We start from the raw sequence: 23312 nt of genomic DNA, 5'->3' as shown, positions 1-23312 counted from the left end.
CAAGGTCCCCGCAGAACCCGCCTGGGAAGAGCCTGGAGGGAGAGGGCTCCGCTAGGGCGGCCCGCGCAGCGCTGAGAAGCTGAGCGGCTCAGGCGGGGAGCAGCGGGCTGGCGCAGAGAGGGGGCTCCCAGCGCCCGAGAGAGATGGGCTGAGCAGGTCGGGAACGGCGACGGGGAAATGGGGGTAGGGGGGAAATGGGAGTAGGTAGGGCACCCCCCCACCCCCACCGGCGGGGACTGCCTGGGCCCTTCCTCCTACCCGCAGGGCCCTTGGTGGCGCAGTTCCCTTTCTGGCCTCCTCCCTCCTGGGCCGAAGGAAGCAGTCAGGGCTCGGCAGTGGTTAGCACGCTCGTACTATGGTTTTAATAGACGTACATGGACAAGTCGATATAGACAGATTTATAATTCTATACAGTCAGTCCAACATACACAGGGACGCTGTAAACAGGGGTGCGGGCCGGAGAGCGGGTGTGCAAAGTGGGCGCGGCGCGGGGCCCTGGCCGCGCCCCGAGCTCTCCCGGCTCGACTCTTGCACGGCGGGCGGTGAGGAGGGGGCATTTCGCCGCCAGGACCTCTTAGCCCGGGAGCGGAGCAGAGGGCCTGCGCCGAGGCTCGGGTTCTTGGAGGTCGGAAACGAGCCTTCCGCACCCTCCCGCCTCGTCCGCACCGCCAACCTCGGCTCCGTGGCCTTAAAATAGGACTCCGGGGCGCGGGGCGGGCGAGGGCTCTTCGGGGCGCGCCGGGGCCGCTAGAGCGGCTCCGCGGCGAGTCCCGGATCCCAGGCTGGGCACCGTCATCCCCGGCCCAACGCCCGCTCCAACTCGGATCCGAATCGAGCTAAGGTACGCTCGGCCGGGCCCAGCTCAGAGGGGCGTCCTGGTTCGCACGGGGCCGGGGCCAGGCTTGCCCGGGCTCCACGCTCCAGTTCGCAGGCGCGGCCGCAGTCCGGGTCCAGCGCGGCGGGAAGGCGCGCGGGCTGCGAGGGCGTCCTCTCCGGGCCGCCCGCCTCGGCGCTCGCCGCCCGCGCCGCGTTCCCTCCCCGGAGTGGCCGCCGGGGCCCGACGGAGCGAACACGCACCACCCGCGCCATCCCGAGGGAAATTGCAACTCATCCGTTTTTTCGCGGCACTTTTCTCCGACGTCTTTTTGCTTTGTTTTGTCTCGTTTTGGAGGGCAGAGTGGGGTCCAGAAAAGCAAACACAAAACCAACCCGGAGGAGGGGAGGTGGGGAGGAGGGGGCTGCGCAGGCGCGAGTTCCGCGGCGCGACGAGCCCAGGCCCTGCGCGCGTCCTCCGCGCGCGCCCCGCCCCGGCCGAGCCGGCCGCCGGCCCGCGTGGCCCGGCGGGGCGGTCAGCTGTTGTACTGGCACGCGTTGAGGCCCGAGGCCGGGCCCTGCAGGCTGCCGTAGCCGAACGACGAGTGCTGCTTCGACTTGAGCCGCAGGCTGGCTAGGCTCGAGTTGCACGTGTCCCGGTAGACGCTGTAGGGCGAGGCGGGCGTGCCGTACGGGCAGGCGCCCGGTGACATGGCCGAGTTAAGCGAGGAGCCGGTGAGGTTGTTGATGTTGTTGAGGCCCGAGTTGGGCATGCCGGGCACGGCGCCCGGGCCCATGCTCGACGGCATGGTCATGGAGGAGATGGAGCTGGGGGCCGAGAACATGGACTGCGACGACAGCGGACTCATGGAGTTGAAGAAGGTGAAGCTCTTGGTGGAGAGCGGCGCTGGCGCCAGGCTCTTGGCGGCCCAGTTGTTGTAGGAGTAGCCGGCGGCGTACACGTCCTCGTAGGGCTGCACCAAGCCGCTGAACTGCGGCACGTAGCCGCCCTTGCACAGGTCCAGCTGCTGGTTACGCTCTCGCTTCCGCCACTTGGCTCGCCGGTTCTTGAACCAGACCTGGGAGAGGGGGCAGGAGAAGGGTCAGGGCTGCCGAGGGCGGGAAGGCCCCTCCACCTCCACCCCCCAGCCCTCCGCCGCGTCCTCCTCTCTGAATATCGTTTCTTTTCTTCGATATTTCCGCCCCTGCCTTCTCTCCATAATAGTTCCTTTCCTGTCCCCAGAATATATTAGTCTTTTCCTTTTTGATCTTATCCTCTTCCCCAAATCAAATCCGTTTTCTTCTCCTAGTACGGATCCTCTTTTGTTTTAACAAATATTCGTTTTCTTTCTTCCTCTCTCAACCAGTCCATCCTCTGTATTCTCCCCCAAACGGGTCCCCATCTGTCTCCTAAGTATTCGGTCCTTTTACTTCTCCCTCGAATGCAAAAGGTATTTTTCTTCCCTGAAACATAGGACCCTCCGACTTCCCCCATGGTTCAGTCTGTTCCTCGTTCCTTAAATAGTCTGTTTCCATCTTTATTGGCAATATTTGATATTCTCATTTCTGCCCCAAATGTTTATTTTCGTTTGGTCCGCCCCACTATCTGAACGCTTTCTTCTCCCTCAGACAGTCCATTTTCTTCCTTATCCCCCATTTTTAATCCTTTTGATTCTTTCCCAAAAGATTTAGTTTTTTTCCTTCTTTCCAAATATCCGACCTTCATTGTTTCTCTTAAATAGTTTTTCATTTTTCCCAAATACTTGATCCTTTTGCTTCTCACTTAAATATTTCTTTCCTGCCACCTAAATATATGCCAAATATGTTTCTCTGCAAATATTTAATTTCCTTTCACTTCCTACCAGTTTCTCTCTAATCTCCCCTTCCACTTTCTCCCACAAAATTTAGTAAAAACTTCTTTCCCAACTCCCTGTCCTTGCCGATCCTCACCTATCCTCGCACTGCATGCCGTCTGTCCTCCCCAGCCCTCCTCCAGCCCTGGGCTGAGTTTCCGAGCTAGCTTGCCAGACCTCTGTATCTCAGCCTTTTCCAGTCCCCGGCACTGACATTGCCTGGTTCCACCCCCACCTCACCCCAACCACCATAAACCCGGGGCAGGATCAGTGAGTTCAGGATTACTGAGTGCTGTCTTCACTCCGGGTCCCACCGGGCTGGCCAGCCTGACTGGGAAGGGGTGAGAGCTGGCGTTATAGCAGGGAGTCTGTGGGCCAGGTGGGACTTTGGTCTGGCTTGGGAGGTGCTCCCAATATCAGATTAAATATTTGTGCACCCAGAGAAGAAATGATTTTCTTGCTGCTCTGGCAGGAAAGCCTTGCTCAAGGAACCAAAGGGTGAGGAGAGGAAGGGTCCTGTCTAGTCTTGGGTTGGAGACCTTACATCTCCAAAGGGACTGGGCCTGAGGGTCACTTGTCCACCAGAGCTGCCTCCCTCACCTGACCCCAGCCCTGCAGGAAAGGGCATTAGGGAAAGGGTCCAGCTACTGACTGGCTGAATGGCTGGGGACCAGTCAGGCGGAGAATATCCTGAGATTCTGGAGAAGCCAGCTCGCATGGGACCACTGCCCCGGGGAGTTTCGAGACCCCCAAGCCTAGGCACCTTGCAGGCCTCTCCCGGCTGCCAGGCAGGACCTGCCTTTCTCTTTCGTTTTCAGGGGAAGGCGCCAGCAGCTCCGAGGTCCCCAGCGGCGGGGAATCCTCTGCGCGGTCTAGGGTGGTAACATCGAGTGGGCCCTGGGTCCTACGGGGCACAGGAAAGTCCTCTGGGGCCACAGGTCTTTGGGCTGGGGCTGCACTAGAGCGCGAGAGTCAGGTAGGATGCGGGGCAGAGGGATCCGAGGCGGCCGTAGCCGAGGGGTGCTAGCGGCCAAAGGGTTTAGCTGCGGCTGACCGGAGCCTAAGGTGGAATCTCCTCCGGTGGAGGGAGCGAGAAGGTCTGAGTGGTGAGAAAGCGTGAAAGTCTGAGCGGAGGTCTAAGCTTTCGAGGGCTGCGGCAGAGGCGGCCGGTAGCCCCGGGCGCGGCTCCCCGCAGACGCGCGCCCCGCGCTCACCCTCACGCGCGGCTCCGTGAGGTTGGTCCACACCGCGATCTCCTCCCTCATGCTCATGTCGGGGTAGCGGTTCCTCTGGAACGTGGCTTCCAGCTCTTGCAACTGCTGGCTTGTGAAGTGCGTGCGTTGCCGCCGCTGCTTTTTCTTCTTGGCAGGGTCCTCCGCGCCGCCGCAGCCCGCGCTGCCCGCACCGCTGTCCTCGGGCCCCTTGGGTTCCCCGCTGCGCTCCTTCTCTGAAGCAGGCGGGACGGGGGCCGGTCACCTCCAGCTTTATGCCCTTTTGCACCCTGTCCCGGCTCCACCGAAGCGCCCGCCATCAGCGCTGGAAGCCCTCCCGCCAGGGGCCCTGGAATTGTCCCCATTGGAGAGAGCCCGCCGGGCGCCTGGTCACCTCTGGTCTGGGGTGCTCCGGAGACGAGCCCAGGAGTCAGAGCCGCGGGCCTCGGTTCCTGGCTGAGCAGGGCCTGCTCTCGCAGCTCGGCTCAGGCCCGAGCCCTAGTGCTGATGTCAGCCGCAAATGTAAGATTTTTTGCGGGCTCTTGGGGGTCTAAATCTAAAGGGACCTCTGCTTTTCTGAACTAGGATCAAATCTTTCTGGCCTGAAGCTAGCGGGTCAGTGGCCCCTCCTCGCTCTTCCCCCCAGGGCTGTGTGGGAGCCCCACTGGGCAGGCACGGCGCAGCCCGGGTCTCTGCCTTCGCTCCAGGCCTCAAGTCCCAAGGCCCAGAAAATCCCTCGGGCCGCAGCCCGGGCAGCCCAGACCGACAGACTCTGTCTAGGTGACCTGGGGCTCTAGCCTCTCTCTTTGAAGCTGCACAAAACACATCCAGTCTTAGAAACATTGAAACATAAAGAAAAAGAATGTAAAATCAAAACACAGAAGCCCAGAGAAGCCCCTAGCTCTATGCCTAAAAGCATAGAAAGGGCCACAAATTCTTTAAAAATAGGCAGGTAGGAACACAGAGCAAATGCAAATTAAGAAGTCAGAAACCTCCCTGCAAACACACCCCTAACTAAATACAGTGCTGTACGTGTATAAACTTCAGGGAGACACAGGCATTTATTTCTCTGGGATTAAAAAAAAATCAATGTACTGTTGTGGATAGATTTTTTTTAACCCTTTCCCAATAATGCCCTTCTAGAGATAATTTTTAAATCCCAGGGAAATACAACTCTATAGTCAGATAACTTAAATTCCCAAAATAACACCGCTATAAGTGGATTTTGAGAAAATCCCGGAGAAACGCGCCATTTTGGATTGACTTTTAAAAATCTCCCGAAGAATACATGTTGCACGTAGATATTTTAAATTCCAGAGAAATATACCTGGTATAGTAATTCTTTCTATATTGAAAGATACAGTTAATTTTTACATTTATCCTCATAGGTTTGGTTTTAAAAAGAAATCTGTGTATTTCTCTGGGTTTTAAAAATAAAAACCAACCAAAGGCCAGGCTTAAAACTTCTGAAAACAAAAGTACAGTCCAGCGTTGATTGTTTTTTAACCAAGCAAACAGAACCTCTTAGGGAAAGTCACTTAGGGATGCAAAACAGAAACAAATAGAGATTAAAAACGCGTAGAGAAGCACTCAGCGGTGGATTAAGAATTGAAGGCAGAAGAGGCGCGCATGGCCTGGGGAGTGGGGAGCCCGGCAGCCACGCCGAGTTAGGACGGCGAGCGCGGGAGCCCTTCGGAGACCGGGAGGCCGGCGGGGCTGGGGATTAGCCGTCCCGCGGCCGCGCAGCCCACCCGCTGGCCCGACTCGCGGCCGGCCGGAGGGAAAGCTCGCACAAAAAGGCAGCGCGGTCGGGGCTCTGGCTGGGCGGCCTGGCGGCTCCGGGCCTCGGCGGCGCACGTGGGGCCGGGAGCCCTCGGTTAGGGGGTCCTGCCCGGAGCCGGGCGCCCCCCTTGGCCCTCTCGCCCTCCCTCTCCTCTCTGTCTTCCTTTTACTTGAGGTTGTTTTTCTTCCCCCCAGTCTGCATATCTGACTTTTCCAGCCACCCCTTCTCTTCGGTCTCTCCCCTCAATCTGTCGCCCACTCTCTGTCGGGGTGTTTGTCCCCTCTCTGTGTGGGCACTTTCTCTCGATTGCCACTCCATTACCTTCTCGATCGCTCCTATCCTTCGGTCCGAGCGGCCCCTCGGTACCCAACTGCACAAACCTAACTTTTTAAATTCTGTTCTACTTGCTCTTGATAAGAGGGGCTGTCAGCCCGACCCTCTGGTTGTAGGTTCGTGCCTCTGCCGGTCTCTTGGTGCGTGGGGACCGCGTGGAAATGCCTTCGTAAAGCACTAAATTTCCGCTTCGTGTAAATTTCCGCGTTTACTGTCAGATCGAGAATGAGAAAAGGAAAGGTCCTGACGCTCCTGGGGCGTAGAGGGAGCCTGACTGCGCGGCGCGGGAGCCAGGCCCTGCTCCCGGCTCCCCGCACCCTGCGCCCGGGGAGGCTCCGTGCGCGCCTCGCGGGGAGCGGCGCTTACCTGGCAGCTCCGTGTCGGACGACTCGCTGGCGGAGTTCTCGAGTGGCTCGCGGGGGTCGGCGGCGCGGGCCAGGTGGAAGGCCGGCCCCATGTCGTGCGGCGGCGGCGGCGGCGGCCGGAGCCCCTCCGGCAGCCGCTCCAGGCTCATGCCCCCCTTGAAGGCGTCCATGGAGGCGCGGACCGCGGCGGGCGCTCCAGGGGCCGCGGCTGGGCGCGCCCGGCCGCCCTGGCTGCGACCTGCGGGGACAAGAGCGCAGCGCCTAAGCGGCTGCCCTCCAGGGCTGCCCGCGGCCGCAACGACGCCGCGCTGGCCCCATGGACCGCCCGGGGCTGCGGGGCCAGGCGGGCGGCAGCGGCAGCGGTTTCTCGCGACCGGGCGCCCGGCTTCGCGCTCCGCGCTGCGCTCCGCCGCTCGGGCCTCAGCCGCCCGCCCGGCCCCGGCTCCGGCTCCGGTTCCCGATTCGGGGCCGGTTTCTAAGGCTCCGGACGGCGCCAGCAGAGTCTGTCTTAAAGCGACAGCGCGCACCGCCAGGTTCCAGCAGTCCCTGCGCCAGGGGTGGTGGGTGGGGTGGGCCTGGGTGGGAGGGGGCTGGGGAGGGAGGGAGCGAGCGAGCGAGCGAGGGAGCGCGGGCGGAATCCAGCCCCGAGCCGCCCGCGCCGCCGCGCCCTCTCTGCCGCCCTCCTTCCCTCATTGCCTCGCCCGCGCCCTCCCCCTCCGCAGCCACCTTCCCGCCACCCCCACCCCCCCCCCGCGGCCTCGCCGCGCCTCTCCCTCCTTTCCCGGTGACACACCGAGTTCTCCCTCGGCCGCACAAAAGAAACGCATCTGGCCTGCAAGTCCCGCACGGCTCTTGCCCACCTCAAGCCCCAAATGACTTGTTTCGCTCAGAATCAACTCCTGTCTGGGCCGCCTCGAAGTCCCCAGCCCCCCCAGCGAGAACAGCCCAGGATGAGTGAACATTCACGGAGCAGGATCGCACCGAGCGAGCGGGCGCCTCCGAGCCAGCGCCAGGGCGGGGGCAGAGCCCGGGGCCCGTTCCGGCAGCTCCCAGCAGCGTCCTCGTCGGGGGGCCGCAGGCCCCTCCTTTCTGGGCCTCTTCTCCCGGGACCTGAGCCCGGCTGAGTGACAGCAGCCTGCGCTCTAATGGGCCCCCGGATGCTGCCTTCTAATTAGCTTGGACCCTCTCCCCCAAGGCTGCTTCTCAGGCCTCCCCTCAGCACCGAAGTCAATTTTCCGGGATTGGGATAGAACTGATGGCTTCTAATCAGACGAAACATTTCTGTTGGCTCCAGGCCGCTGGCCAGTGCAGCAGGAGACCCCAAGAGTGCGGCCAGGCTCCACAGCCTCTTCTGTAGGGCTCTTTCCCCTTGTTTTGCACCTTCAGCGGTCAGGCCAAATCCCAGGCAGCCACGGGGTGGGCCTCGGCCCCCTTCAGGGCAGGTTTGCAGCGGCCGAGGTCCTCTGTTCGGCTTCCCAGAGCTGTAGGCACAGGCCTGGCAGGCCAGGTGACTGCAGCTTCTCAGCCGTGGGCGGCAGCCCAGGAAGCCTAGGGTCTTGGAGCTTCTCTCCCACATAGTGGTCGCTAAGCTGCAGCACCAGTGGCCCACCCATGGGCACACGCAATGATGGTCCCCTCCCCACTCCTAAGAATGATCCTCTCCTTGAGTCCTCCTACTTCAGTGAAGTTTGTTGAAGGATTTTGCTCAACAATTGTTAACTGGCCCTGAGACCGCAGAGTCTTGAGCAAATAGGTGACAGCTGGGGTAGTAGGGTGCGACCCTGACCTATTACTCTGGCCACACCTGGACCCCAGGCTGCCCTCTACTCCTCACCTGCTGACCAGCTCCACCAGACAGGAGCAGCGCTGGGCAGGACAGCAGCCTGGGGGAGAAGCATTGCCCTACTCTCTAGGCCCAGCGCCTCACCCCAGGGCTGGGTGCATCCTCATCTCCTCCTGGGGGTCTCTGCTCCGGACTGACTGTGCAGGCTGTCAGCATCTGGGACACTCTGCAGGCACTGCCTTCCAGCCCTGACCTTGGCTCCCCATCAGCGGGAGGCACTCAGGCCCCAGGCTGAGCTGCTTGGTGAGGATTGCAGGGGCAGGGGCAGGGGGGGGCGCAAGGTGGAACCAGGCCTGCTCCCCACTCCCTTGGCTCAGCCCAAGGCCCCCAGCTCTGGGCTATGGGGAGAAGGCACAGTTCCTTAGGGTCTGGCCCACTCTCACCGAGTGCCCGTGACCACAGGGGGCAGGGTGAGGCCGAGGCCAGAGGGAGGATGCATCCCAGGAGCTTGGGTTGGCGAGGCTCAGCAACTCCTGTCCTTTCCTCCCAAAGAGAAGTTTCTCTAAGTTGAGACCCCCCAGGAAGAAAATAGTCTTGGTGTGTGTGGGGGTGGCGGGACGGGTACATGGGGAAGTAGGGTTGCCCAGCATTTGCCCTCAGCCTCATCATTTGCCACATTTCTTGGCCAAGTCTCCTGAGGCAGCAGACACTTCCTTTCAAGGAGGTGTGCAGGTGCTGCAGCATGCTGGGGTGCCCCCTCCCACACCACCTTCTGTGTAGCTGCCTTCCCTGACAAGACAGCATGCTGCCCAGCCTGCCCAGATACAGACAGGGCCTGGGAGCATGCATGCACACATGCACATTGCATATCCACACAGGTGTGCTGTGGGCACACACGCATGTACTCACTGGACTCACACGTGGGAGCGCTGAGCACACAGCCAGGCCTCGGAGTCCCAGAAGGCTGATGCTGTTTGGCACAAAGTCCGGCTGGTAGGGAATAGGAGGTGTGTTCTAAGCCTACCAGTGTCAGGCCAAGGTGGGAAGCCAGTGCCCCTCTGGGTGGGGACATGGAATGAACCGTCTGCCCTCCAGAGGCTGAGTGTCGCAGCCCTCCACTGCCCAGAGGGACTAAAGAGTCAGACCTTCCTTGGATGAGGACTGTTTTGTGCCTGCAGCTCTAGCTATTCATTCTGAGGGGCTTGCATCCGTCACTGTTGATACATTTAATGCAGTTATTGAGCACCTGCTGTGTGCCCCTCTAGACCCAAATCCCTGGCAGTGCTTCAGGCAGTCACAGGAGTCCCTATATTTGGGAATCTTGATGCCTGCTGTGTGGATGGAAAGGCCCTCAGACTATTGTGGGTGAAGCTCCAAATCCCCAGGGACTCTGAGCCCCCAAGATGGGCTGAGACCAATGGGGACTGCCCAGGGGAGTCTATTCTACTGGCCCTGGGCACCGCTGAATAAGCAGGGGGCGAGGAAGGATTGATGGAGAGGAGGCCCTGGCCTGATCCTGGGTGTTGGCTGGAGAAGGGACCTGGGCGTCCTCTTTCTTCTCCCCCAGCCACACCCTCTGTTGGCTCTTATCCCAGGCAGCATAGGGGTTTCTTGCACACTCACAGATATGTCACACACAAGCACACACCTAGGATGGAGGCAGCTCTCTTTCAGGAGTAAGAGCAGTGTTGCCCCAGCCTTGCTGTGTGACCTTGGGCAGGGCTTGACCTGCACTGTGCCTCAGTTCCCATGTCTGACATGGGACACAGCAGTCTGCTTGCTATTTCAGCCTCCAGCTCACCTGACAACGGGACATGAGGAGGGGAGAAGGGGGCTCACTGGAGCTGGAACCATGTGCCCTAGTCCCCATCCCTCCAGGCCACACAATGCCAGCGATGATTCTGTGATTTTCAGGAAATTTGGGGCTTAGAGTCCTGGCTGGGCTGAGTGGAGGAGCCTGTGCTGTTGTGGGGTTGAAATAGTCACCGTAGGGACCCTTGCTGAGGTTGGGCTCCCTCAAAACAGACTCTGTGCCCCAGAATGGTTTAGGAATTTTATTTGGGAAGGGTGGTTGGAGGGTCCTCATGGGGGGCATCCTTCTGCCCACCCGTGGGGGTGCCCTGCCTTAATCTTTGCACCAGAATCAACCAATTTTAGGAAAAGGGAAGGAATGTGCCATGGCTTGCCCTCGGGGCCATCCATGACTCTCTGGGACATTCCAGCCCTAAGCCTCTTAGGCCGTGGAGAAGTTCAAACTAGAAAACCCAGTTTTGGGAGTGCAGTCGGGACCACCTACCTCCTTCTGCCTGATCTAACACCCCCTCCCCAATAAAAACTCTTATTTCTTTGAATACAGGCAATTACTGGGTGACAGGAAAAGAGGTGCTCAGGTAGGGGGTCCTGGGCGGGGGGCGGGGGGGGGGGGAGGGCTAGGAACAATCTCACGGGATTCTTTGGGCTCCTGAGGACCCAGCCTGAGGTGTCCTGTCATTTGGGGTTCCCCAGCTTGTCCTGGTGGGGAAAGCTGGGATGTGTTCAGGCAGGATGGTTGAGTGAGGCGACGGTGGGAGCATGGGGTTCGGAACTCTGTCGGCAGCTGGTAGGGCCCATCGCCCTCCTGGCTTGTGGCTCATCTGAGTCCACTGGTCGCCCTCTGGTTCCTGAGAGTGGCTGAGCCGACGGGGAGAGAAGGCTAGGAAAGTGGCAGCGGCTGGTCACACAACGGGGGAGCAGAGAGTCAGCTTTTGCTATTCCACAGCCTCCTCTTCCCCAGCAGCTGCTTTCTTGAGAGAAGGGCACTCTGAGCCTAGCTCGAAGGTCAACAAAAGCCGCCTCTATATCCTAGAGTCCAGGCAGCCTGGTCTCCATGCCCCAGTCCATGTCTTCTCCTTTTCTGAGCAGAGATGAGGAGTCCCAAAGCAGGCTGAGGAAAGGGTAGGGGGCTAGCAAGACCCCCTCCTGGGTGCCCCTGCTGCCTGTAGCTTTTGCCATTACCCCAGACCCGTATCCTTGGCCAAGTGGACAGCAACCTGGGATTGCCTCCCTCTGGCCCTGGCGGCTGTCACACAGAGACGCCAAGAGAATACCTGAGCCCTAGTTTCTCAGAAAAGTGGACTCAAATATTTTTAGATTAAGGGAATTCCTAATTCGGAAAACCTTGGAACCAGGATTCCAGCCTGGGGTTCCCATTTCTGGGATCCCGGTCTCAGGGCCCTCGCTTTACCACGGCGGAATCAGCTCTGATTTAGGAGACTGGTCAATTGCAGAATTCCCAGACCCGGTTCTAGAGAAGCCGCTGTGTGCTCGGGAACCCCGCGTCAACAACCAAACCCTGGAGAAGCCGCGGGAATGTCTTTATTGGATTTTGCGAAGAGCATTTGGGGTTTCAGAGTAAGGAAAGTCCCGACCCGTGCCGGCGAGGGCAGGCCGCCGTGGGCTAGGGGCGCTTCCGAGCTCTGCGGCGGGACGTCGGGGTCCGCGGCGAAGGGAGCCGGGGCTCTGGCGGATGTCTGTTGCTTTTCAGAGGCATAGCTGCCCGAACGAACGAACGAATGAAGCGGTTTCGTTTAGGAAAAATACCCTCTTGACGCGAAGCTAAGGCCGAAGTCCCCGGACGTGCAGAGGGGCCAGCGCTTCCGCTCGTGCTGGGGCCCCCATTCCTGGGCGCAGCGGGGAGCGGCGGGCGGCCCTCTCGCCTGCCCTTTCTCCCAGAGGTCCCCAGTGGCCCGCGCCGCCACGAGGGGCTGCGAAGGGCGTCCAGGGCTGTGCCCTTCGCAGGTCTGGGGCCCGCGCCCCCTAGGCTGCTGCCCTCTTGGGTTGCCTGGGGCCGAAACGTAGGATGGACCCACCGGTTAGGCGAGGTAGCGCCCGGCCATGGCAGCTGTGACCGTGCGCTGGGCACAGGAACGAGCTCCTCGCTCTGCCTCGATGGCGCCTGGCCTTCTGCGCGATGCGCTCAGTCCCGCGCCACCGGCTGTACCCCACATACGCCTGGAGCAACCAGCGCGGAACTGGGCCACCACCTCCCTGCGCCCCAACACTGCGGAGACCCAGAGCCCCTAGACCAACGACTCTTACCGCACCCGGGCTGCGCTGCGCGTGCGGCTCGTCGGCTCCGGGCTTGCTCACCACGGACCCTGGCTTAGGTTTCAACTCCGGCTGAGGTCCGGGATCCAGCTGCGTCTCCGGCTCTGCGCGCAGCTTTGGTCCCCGCTGGTTCGCTACAACCCAGCGTGCAAGGTCCGGGCTACCTCGGCTCGGCCCGCTCCTCCCGCCGCCACCGCCGCCGCCCGACGCCCGCGGGGAAGGCGGGGACACGGGCCGGGGAGGCGGGAAGGGGGGAGGAGAAGCGAGGCTCTCGCCTGGACCAGCGGGGAGGGGGCGGCGCGCTGTCCTGCTGGCTTGGGGTCCGGGCCTCCCTCGGGGCGCAGTCAGGGGTCGGCGCAGCTCGTGGCCGGGGCCCGAGGCCAGGGAGCGCACCCTGGGGCTGCGCGTGCGGAGAAGGGGCCCGGCCGCGTGCAGACCAAGCCGCTGCGGGTCCTGGCCTGGGCCCGGCGCACTTTCTTTCCCTGAGCTCAGCTTCCCACCTGGACGTTAGGGGCCGAGCGCAACCTCCGTTTAGTTGGGGTCTGGTCGGAGTTTCCCCGGGTCCTGCCAGGTGACGGTCAAGCCGGGGTTTTGAGATTCGACCTTTCCCCTTTTCTACTTAGCCTGCGGGAGGGAGCTGGCGTTGCATGTTGGCAGGGAGAGTCCAGTCCGCTGCGCAGAGCTTGGCAGCCCAGGAGGTTTTCGAACTCCAGGGTTTCTCTGTGTATGGGGAGGGAGGGTTTCTGGGGAGGGGCAACCTCCCGACCTGCCCTGCTTGGAGGACCCCACCCCCCCCAGCCAATCCTCCTCCTCAGGGGCTGGGCTGATGAGGAAAGGGGAGACCGACCCCACGAAGACAGACTCTTCTGCGGCTCCTTGTCCAGCCCCTCGCATGCACACCCTCCAGCGGTCGCCCTGGTTGGCCTTGGCACAGGGGAGGACTCCATCCATGTGGCCCCCGTTGGCCTGTCCCTGGCTGGAGGCTATTGGACATGAGCAGGAGTGAGGGTAACTGGGTTCCACCCGCAGGCGACCGGGTTCTCCGGTGTTGCCCCTGGCCAGATAACCCCACGTGAAGCCTTGTGGGGGAAACCAATTGGCCTGACAGGCTCTTGCTTCCCCCAAGTGCCCCGTCCTAGCCTGCTGCTGGGGCTGTGAGATGGGATGGAGAGTCGGGAGGGTCAGTCCGATAGGGGACCACCCTCAGGGACAGGAGCGGCCCAGCCTGTCCGCCGATGGCCACCAGTCTCTGGGGCTGCCGCTTAGGCTCATGGTGCCGGGAGATGGCAGTGCGGCTGCCGGGCATCAATGTTTCATGAAGTGCCGTCACCGGCGGCGCCTCCCTGCCTGGCCGACAGCTGCTGCGGGAGAGGCCACGGCCCCGCTCCCGCCCTGGCGCCCTGCTCGCCCTGGTCGCCCTCGCCTCCAGGGCCGCTGGGCCCGGAACGACAAGACCGGGATCCCCTCCCGACACCCAAAGGCGGAAGCCGGCCCGACTCCAGCTCGCAGAGGCCAGGGCGCTCAGGCCCCGGGGCGTGGCCCCTGCACCCTGTCCTGCTATCCGGGGACTCCACAGCCTCCCCTTGCCCCTCAGCAGCGGGACCACCTCTCTGGTGGGTGTGTGGACCTCGGCGCACACAGGATCTTAGGGTTTAAGAGCTGAGTCCTAGACACCCGCGATTTCAGACCTGGACCTGGGGCGGCCTGGCAGAAACGCAGACCCCTGGATCGGATCCTGCGCTGCGGGATTCTAGCCTCTGCTTCTCCCGCTGCCACGATATTGGCTGTTTTATGTGTGAAATCAGTCTGTTGGCCAGTCTGGCCCCGCGGGCTGCTAAGCTGAGACGCTTCCAACCTGTTCCAGGCAGCCTTCCTCCACACCGGAGGCGCGCGGGCATCTTCAGGCATAAATGCAACCGCTGGGCCCTTAGTCTGTATGGGGGGTGCAACAGGAATATAGCTGAGGTGGCTTTCACGCAGGCATCTGCGCTGGGAAATCGCACCTTCCTACCCCTGCACACCAGCGGGTCCTCCAGGGTTTGTTCCCAGCGGTGTATGTGATTCTCCACACGCCCTCGTTCCCAGGCAGAGCCGGTGGTGCCATAAAGCTGCTCCTGAGACCCCATGCCCACAGTTGGAGTCTTATCTGTGTCTTTTACTAGCTGTGTGGCCTTGGACAAATCACATGACCTCTCCCAGCCTCAGTTTCCCTACCTGTGAAATGGGAGAATAATGTTTCCACCTCATTGGGAAACCTATGAGATGATGAGGTGAGGGGTGTGGCCCTGTGTGGGGGTGGGCAGCCAGGCTGAATGTTAATGGGGACACCTGCCAAGTGGCTTTGCTCTTTAAAATACTTACCTCTCATTTTTGTTTTCTTCTTTTCCCAGGGTGGTCCTATTGTTCCAGTCAGGCAGGAGCAGGTTCCCTCTCTAATTTAGCAGACCTGCCCCTCATCTGCTGCCTAGCTCCTAAGAAGTTTCAGACCAGAGAATTGGGTAGGTGGGTGGGGTGGGACCAGAGGCTGAAGGCCTGGAAGTTATTGGTGAACTGGGGTGGGTCAAAACACACTTTTTATGATCTTATTTTCACTTCTTCCAAAAAGAGTTTTCCACACTTTTCCTTTAGGTTTTGACATCGTGGGGCACGTACGTTTCCACTGTGAAGGCAGAGGGATCAGGCGTCAGAGAGAAGAAGGTTCGAATTGGATCCACCAGGAACAAGAGTAACACAGTCCTTGCAGCTGCCCGTCACTTTAGCTGTGAGCTTCCAGGTTACCTGAGCAAGAAAGGTCAGCAGAACTGGCTGGCACATTTGTTTTGTCTTTCCTTCCAAACTGACATGCTTTCTCGAATCGGAAGTTTTTCTCCGTAGTGCAGAACTCTGAGATGAATTTATCACATGGGTTTACACTAAACATAACGGGCAAACGTCTTCAGCCACAGTTATGCAGAAAGGCGTAGGAGTTCTTCAAGCAGCATTTCTTATCTCAACATCCTGTAAAAGGAGGACAAGCGTCCTTCCCTTTCGTGGCTCTTATTGCCACAGGATTGAAATCAGTATTTGTATACTGATCGATTAACACCTGTCTGCCCCCACCTCTTGTAAGCCCCTGGAGAGCAGGGCTGACCCCGGCTTGCCAACCACAGGGTCCTCCCAAGGATGGGCTAAGGGATTTGATTATGCTGATTGGCTGGGTGCAGCTCACATGCCCACTGCTGGAGCAATCACTTTGTGGGGAAGAGTGGCTCAGGGCTGTGGCTGGCCAGCCAAAGATCACAGGCTCCACCCTAGGGGGCCGAGGAGGAGCTCCACCATCTTCTCACCACACTCCCCCCAGAATACTGGCTGCTGACCTGGAACAAGTTCTCTGAGCTGCTGGTAGCAGGGAATGGGTTGGTGTCCAAAGAAGTCCCTGCCCCATGAAGGTTCACAGAGGGCTGCCTATAGTGTTGGTGGGGAATCCACTCCAACGCAATGTGGCGGCCGTGGCTCTGTTGGGAAAGTCTGAAGTCCATCGGGATTGTTCTGCACTCATCTGTGGGGAGAGGTGGAGGGCTGCCAGAAAGTCTGAGGGGAGCCTCAGCGTCTGTTGACTCACATATAGGGAGGGGTCCACAGAGCAAGGGAAGGCATCTGTTTGTATTCCCTTTTTCATCTGTGAGGAGGGAATTAGAGGCCCTAAAGGTAGAGAGGAACCCCGAGGACCAGGTAAGATATTAATTTACTTGAGCATTATTATATTGCACACCGAGCTTCCTGACAGCCAAAGCGAAAATAGAAACCATTTGGGCATCTCAAATATTTTTTTCATTGCAGATCTATCAGCATTTGTATAAAATAGTAGAAAGAGCCCTGGTCTGCGACCTTCCTGGACTGGCCTCTGTCAGGTCAGCAGAAGTTTAGACAGCACATACTCTGTGCTTGTGATTGCAGACATACAAAAATGGATGGCTCCTGCTCACTTGGGTTGAGCCCAGGAGGCAGACACAACAACCCATAACTATATTTGGAGCTCAGTGCTGGAGGGGACGTCTGCAGCTGGTGTTGAAGGGCCTTGAGTGACACACAGGCCTTGAGTTTGCCTGGAACAGCCCCCCACCCCCCCCCCCCCCGCCCATCCCCCTTCCCTGGGAATAGCACTGAGACAGGTGGGAAGGCAGAGAATGGAGGAAGAGGAAGTTGGAGAATTAAGTAGGAACCGATACCACAGGGCTCTGTGATCCTTGTTGGGAGGGTGAGATGTTATCCTGAAGGCAAAGAGGAGCAGAGGAAGGGTTTCAATAGTGAGCAATCTGGTCAGATTTATATTTTAGAAAGATCACCTTGCCTGGATAGTGGAGGATGGAATCGAGAAGGTGAGGTAGGAGCAGATTATTGCAACATCATCCGCTCAGCCACTCCATTATCCTTTTCTTTGTCCATCAGTCTATCCATCTACCATGAACAGAGGAGGCCACAGCTTGGCATGGGAAATACGAAGGTAAGAAGTTATAGTCCCTGCCTTTCTGGAGCTGCCCCTTACAGGGCCTCAGTTTACCCTTCCGTAGGCCTAGTTTTTCTCTCCCATCCTCACAGGCTCTGCAGCCAGCGCCTCAGCAGCCTTCCAGACGTCTGCTTGCTGCATGGGGAGACAGGGTGCTCAGGGCCTGAAGGGGCACAGCCACTACTGCAGACAGACAATTTGGGGAGCTGGCGCAGCGAACAGCCCTGTCAGAAGCTTTTAAAATAATTACCCCTGCTTGCTCTGGCTGACTGGCTGACGGCAGCCTGTTAGCCCCGAGTTGGCAATTGTGAATTGTTTCATGACGATTGAAAACACGATTGGAGGCCAGGAGGGAGCTGTCCATGAAATATTGATGCTTCCTCTGTGTTGTGGGCTGCTCCCTCTCAGCCGAAGAACTCTAGGTACACAGGGCTGGTGGCTGGGTAAAGTGGCTGCCATTTTTCCTGGGGCTCCGCGGGCTGACTGCCCTCTGGGGAGATGGGAGTGTGTGTTTGTGCAGTGCTGTGCAGGTGGTGGGGGGACCTGCATGTCTAGTGCCTCATTTCACACCGTGCCCCCAGCACTCCAGCCCCACTATCAGGGCTGAATGGGGTAGAACTCTGGGACTTGAGATGTTCTGTGTGTTCACATTTGCCCCAGATTCTCCTTGGCACTCAAGGCTCATCTGGAGTCAGGCCAAGTGGGATCCAGGCTCTGCCCCCTTATCATTGTGAGCCTCACTTTCTCAGCTGCTTGGTGGGAGATGCTAAGAGTTCCTGCCTAGCAGGGCTGGGAGGTATAGGGTTGCTCATAGGTAGGGCCTGGCCTCAGCTACAGCCTCGTGAGCTCATCAGGAGCAGCCCTTGGCAGATCCTGGGGTCAGCTCAGGGCCGGCTATGGGAGCCCCTGCTGGATCCCCAAGGCTTCGTGGTCCCTCCTCTGGAGAGTGCTTTGAAGTACTTTGTGTTTCTGCCTTCTCTGCAAATCCTAAATAAATATTTGAGCTGGGAAGGTGTGTGCTGGCCTGGCAGGCACCTCTGACGGGTGAGGTACCCCGGGGTCTTAGTAAAGGACCCCTCTTGGCCATCCCAGGCCTCTGCTCCTTGAGGTGAGCAGAGGAAACTGGTGGATAATGGCCATGGCAGGGGAAACTGGTGAGTAACGGCTACCTGGCTGCCTGGCTGCCTGCGCTCAGGACCTGCCCAGGGTAGCAGGAGAAGGACCCTTGCTGTTCGATTTGCCGGCCACAGTGAGTGGCTCACTTTTCTCATTCTGGGAGGTGGTATTTACCCATTTGACAGATGAGGTCAATGGAGGCTGTACTTCATTCCTTCTTTCAACAGGTGATTATTAAGCACCAGTCTATGTGCTGGCCCAGGGTGGGGTGCCAGGGACTCAGGGGTGATGGACAATCCCGGTACAATCCTTCATGGGGGAGTGGATCTAAAGATGAATGCATTTTTAGAAATGGGCCAGGTTAGGAGCTGTGGGAGACAGAAGAGGAGAAGTAAACCTAACCTGGGGGTCAGGGCAGGCTTCCTGGAGGCAGTGACCATCCCACTGAGCTGTGGGAGTAGCAGGAGTGTGCCCTGGAGCTGGGGTTGGGGCAGGGCCATGACAAAGCTAGTGAAGGGTAGGCTCAGGATGGGGCACCCGCCCCCTCCCCAGTGTAATCCTTGCCCCTGCTGCCAGGGTGAGCAGCCTAAAGGTTAGTACCAAGAAGGGCCTCCATGGTTCCAAGGTGCTGGGTTCCTTGCCTGTGGGCCTCTCTGGGCTTTACTGTCTTCGCCTGAAAATCAAGAAGTTAGATTACTTCTAGCAGCAGGGTACATTCTGCAAATGAAATGTTACCCAGACCCCTAAATAGATGAGTACAGCACTGTTCTGGTTGAGGGTGGGTGTAGATGTGAACTCCTCGGCCCTCCCGTACAGCCCCTTCTGGCCCTACAGGCACCCGAGGAGCCCCAGGGCTCCCTGGGCCAGTTTGCAAGCTGCAGGGTAAGGAGCCTCTCCATGACGCTGTCCAGCCCCAGTCTCCGAGGGTCCTGGACCCTGGGGGTGGCCAAGGTACCCGCTTCCATCCTAATGGAAGGACTCCCATGGCTTCCTCCTTGCTCCGTCTAAATTTCCTGTTAGCCATTTGTGATTCAAGGCAGCAAGCACCTGTTAAATAGCCACTGGATGTGTGCAGAGGGACTCGTGTTTTTTGAGCCCCAGCTATATGCTACATCTGTGCAGGGTTCTCTGTATCAGGTCATTTACTCATCGCAACCAGCTGTCAGCCCATTTTACAGATGAGGGAGAGGAGAGCTGGGAGAGGCTTGCCCAAGATCAAGAACAATAGTAATAATAACACCAGCTCCCGTGGATTAAGCACGGGGTGTGTGCCAAACCTTTGCTTACATCCTCCTTCGTGTTAGCTCCTTTAGTTCTCAGAGCACATTTGTGAAACAGTTTCCATCCCCCAGGATCAAGAAATATAGGCCCAGAGAGGTGAGGGAGATCGCCTGGGCCCCTGGACTCTGTGCGCCCCTGGGCCTCTCCCTCTCCCTCTGTCCTGCCCTGTGCGGTGGGGTCTGAGGCGGCTACACGTGTGGCTCCAGGTGGATGTGCTCCCTCCCCTGTCTTCCCACTGTGCATGTAGGGAAACTGAGGCCCTGAGACTCACTCCCCTCAGAACATCTCTACCCTCTGGGGCCTCCATCTGGCATGGGCCTCTGTCTGTCTACTCCCTGGTGTTGACTATGAAGTCAGAGTCTGGCATCTCTGCCTAGTACCTGCCTTTCTGGGGACTGTCTGCCCACCTGTCAGCTTTGACCAGGGCACGTTGACCTCGCCTGGCTGGGCAGCACCATCCTGAAGAGTTCAGGACACATGGAGGCTGGAGCTGGCGGGGAGCCAGCAGCAGCTGCTCCTGCCTCCCTTTCTCTCTCCTCCTGTTGGGTTCTAGCTCATGCTCAGCCTCCTCACCATAAACGTTGAGTCTGCACAGGCTCCCCTCCTCCCATCTCCAAAATACCTCAACCTCACTGCCACCTAGGTGTGACTGTCTGATTGACAGGTCCTGTGTGGGATTCTCACCCTGGGGGGAATGAATGATTCTGAGGACAGGGTGGTGTTTCAGGCAGGTTGAAGGGAGGCTGGACTTTGGGTGGGCAGAGAGATTCCCACCCTGGTGTACCTGCAGGTGGGGCCGTGGGGCTGCAGAGGATGGGAGCTCCCACCGAGCCTTAGGGGTGAAGCTTGTCTGTGCACAGAGCCCAGATCTCTGCTGAGTAGACAAACACGAAGTGAGGGGACGAGTCTTGACAAATGTTTGCCAAGTCCCTGGCTGACTTGGAAGTCAGGAGCGAGCTTGTTTGGCAGAACAAAGGGAAGAGCAACCTCAGAGGGCCATAAATAGCGAGGAAGGAGGAACAAGCCTGGCCCGAAGGCTCATGGGACCTTGTCCCAGGCTTGTGGCCTCTGGCGGGTGAAGGATACCTCCATCCTCTCCCACCTGCTTTGGACCAGCTGGCCCGGGCCTGGACCATGCTGGGGTAGCCTTCCTGCCCCCTGAGCCCCGTCTCCCTGGGTACCCCTGGGTGCTGGGTCGTCCGAGGAGGCCTGGGTATGCAGGGAGGTCTGCGTGGCCTGTGTATTGCAAGGTCCTTCTTCCTCTAGGAACCAGGAAGTTTGGCTGCAGTCAGTAGTGGCAGAGCTTCAGGGAGGCAGAGCTGGTCTGACACTAGCCCCTGGGAGCTGTGACACCTGGATATACCCTGGCTGAGGGGGCCCAACCACTTCCAGGAGGGTGCAGGATGACCTCCCTCTCTCTGCCCACAGTGCAGACAGATGTGGCCACTCCCTTCTTCAAAGGAGGAGGGGAGATCCGAAGAGGTGTAGGGTGGCAGAGCAGGACACTGGCCTTCTGAGGCCCCGGTTTCCCCAGCTTCATATGGGATCCCTAACCTTGGCCAGCCCCCTGCCCCCCGGCTCCTGTGGGCATCATGTGAAGTAGAACGGGCCTGGCGATCAGAGAAGGCTCTCGAGAAGAGCTAACTTTTGTACTGGGTCGTGAGACTTGGGCAAGTTTTCCTTCAGAGCAGATGGGGAGGCCATTTAGGGGAGACTGGGTGAACACATGGAACAGGGAATGTGGGGGTGTCTGGGAGTCTCTAAATTTGGTTTAGCTCAGTGTGGCTGAGCCCAGAGTGCTCATGGGGGTGTGATGGGAGCTAGGCTGGTGAGGCCAGCCAGGCTCTGAAGACCAGGACAAGGTCTCCCCCTGGGAAATGGGGAGCCGCTGAGGGTAACTGAGCTGGGAAGTGGCCTGGGCAGGGCTCTGATCTAGGATGGGGGCAGGGGGCAAGAGACAGTTGAGCCAGGTGGGGATGAGAGGCCAGAGGTGGACTGCAGAGGGCCCCTGGCTTTCTCCTCTGGGCTGGGGAAAGAGGTCCTGGCATGGTGTGGGCACGGCGGTGGGGAGGCCAAATCCCTGCCCTCACACCGATGATCTGGCCCACTTTGCAGGCTGGGCTCCTTCCTTTTGAGTGGAGGCAGCCCAGAGCCCTGGGCTCTGGATCCCTGGGGTCCCCACCAGGGAGTGGCCTGAGCTCCCAGGGCCTCGCTCTGTCTTTTTATGCTTGTCCGTTGATTCTGCATCCCCTGTGTCTGATATTCTCCAAGGAGCCCTCAGGAAGAGGAGGGGTGGCCTGGAGGTCTGGTAGACGAAGTCTAGGTGCTGTCCGCCTTCCTGGGCCCTGTCACAGGCCCACCCAGACTTGTCCGAGTTTCCCTGGCTGTGTGCCTCATGTTGGGCGTGGGGCTGTGGGCCTCAAGGCCTAAGAGGGCAAGGGACTCACCCAAGGTCATATATACTCCTTCACTCAGCAACCTTGTGGGACACCCACCTGGCTAGGGGTCCATCTGCAGCAATGGTGAGGCAATGGAGAAGCCCCCTTCAGCCTTCAAGGAGGGGAAGAAAGAACTTGGCGGGTAGCGGGGCTGCACCTGTGTGGGGAACTGCTTCAGGGAGAGGGGCAGGGGCCACCTGGAAGGCTGGCGGCTCACTCTGTGGGGGGATAGAGCAACGCAGGGTCCAGGCTTTGTGGAGCTGGGTTCTGGGGCCATGTGTCCACATTCCCCTCTGCCTGCTCACACTTCTATTTTGCCCTCTACTCTCTGGCCGGCCTGGGGTGGGGCCAGGTGGGAGGAGAGTGGGAAGAGGGAAGCAAGGTTCTCGTTACCCCTCCCCCGCCTCTTTGCTCTGGTGTGCACGGTTTGACCAGTGTGTCTGATGCTGAATCTGTTGAGCTCAGTCTCCATTCCCCATCCTGATTTGATTTTTTGTTTCAGTTTTACTGTATGTACTTAAAAAAAAAGATCATCTCAAATATTGAGTTGATGGAACAGTTAGATATCTTGATTTTGGTGGTGATTTCATGAATCTCTACATGTGATAAAATGACAGAACTATACATACACTATATACCAAGGTCAGTTTCCTGGTGTTCATATCATACTGTAGTGATGTACGATGTCACCATTGGGGGACACTGGGGAAGGTGCACAGGCCTGTCTGCACTATCTTGGCAACTTCTTGTGAATCTATGTTATTTCAAAATAAAACGTTAAAAAAAAAAAGAAGCCAGTTTGGGTTTCTCCTTGGGCCGTGGAGGGCATGTCCCCATAGAGCACAGTAGGAGCTGTTGGGGGACCCTTGGAAAGGAGAGAGGGTGAGGGGCTGGGGTGATGGAGGGGAGATCAGAGTTGCTGGTCCAGGAGCTAGGAGCGTCCTCTGAATCATGCTGGAGCCCATGCAGGGCTGTGGGGCCCCAGACCTTGGGGGGCCACTATCACAATCCGAGGGGAGCGTGGGGCGGCTGGGCTGAGCTGTCCCCAGAGAGGAGCAGGGAGGAGAAGGCATGTAGTTTTGCTTCGAAAGGTACTTGAAAAGCGAGGGCCCTGGGTGTCCTTGGAGCAGAGGAGAGGTACACGTGGGGTGTCTGCCCTGCAAGGTGCCTGGGTCTCCCAGCAGCAGCTGTGTGTGTTCAGGCCCGCGACTCAGAGCTCACTGGAGGCCCTGGAGCTGCCAGGACCACATTGTGGGCTCATGGTTCTGGCCTCTCGGTTGCCCTTGAGAAGCAGTTCTGCTCAAGGAAGTGCAGGCAGCAGGTGCAATGGTCTGGCCATGTGGATTTACCAGAGGGCAGGCTCTCTGATCCCACACAGCTGACCCTCCAGCCAGATTCCCGGCCATTCTCCCTGCTGCAGCCTCAGCACCTGCTTCCTCGTCCCATCTCCCGGACCGTCCCCTACCTGTCGTCTTTTGCTGTGATCCAAGAGAAGTTCCCCAAAGCAATCTAAACTGAAGGCGCCCCCTCGGCCTACACCCTTTACCTGTCCTGGATCTCACATTCAGCACCTTCAGCCCCAGGCTGGGGCTGCCCAGCCCACATTCAAGGCTCTTGCTGATCAGATGCCTGTTCGCCATTTCCTCTCACCCTGTGCTGCCTGTGTCCAGCTGTCTCTGCCTCCCCTCCTGGGGCTAGTACCAGCCATTAATTAACTGCAGGGAATGGCTTCTTCCTCCTCCTCTTTTGGCAAACTCCTACTCA

The 23312-nt window shown here is 59.0% G+C and overlaps 1 protein-coding gene across 2 annotated transcripts; it reads right to left on the bottom strand.

Moving 5' to 3' along the window:
* Window positions 1-335: 335 nt before the first annotated feature.
* Window positions 336-12433, bottom strand: PITX1 (paired like homeodomain 1). Of its 2 annotated transcripts, XM_070570951.1 has the most exons (4): window positions 12219-12433; window positions 6360-6596; window positions 3881-4113; window positions 336-1892 (listed from the first exon to the last, which is right to left on the bottom strand). In XM_070570951.1, the coding sequence occupies exons 2-4, from the start codon at window positions 6526-6528 to the stop codon at window positions 1350-1352; spliced, it is 945 nt and encodes a 314-aa protein (XP_070427052.1). In that variant the 5' UTR covers window positions 6529-6596; window positions 12219-12433; the 3' UTR covers window positions 336-1349. The 2 variants fall into 2 exon arrangements, with proteins under 2 accessions (XP_070427052.1, XP_070427051.1); XM_070570950.1 differs by lacking the exon at window positions 12219-12433 and having other exon boundaries at window positions 6360-6985.
* Between the last annotated feature and the right edge of the window lie 10879 nt (window positions 12434-23312).

This window comes from Equus przewalskii, chromosome 13, assembly GCF_037783145.1.
Source record: "Equus przewalskii isolate Varuska chromosome 13, EquPr2, whole genome shotgun sequence".
Classification (NCBI taxonomy): domain Eukaryota; kingdom Metazoa; phylum Chordata; class Mammalia; order Perissodactyla; family Equidae; genus Equus; species Equus przewalskii.
Note: the sequence above shows the minus strand (reverse complement) of the source record. Positions and strands in the feature narration are given on the sequence as shown.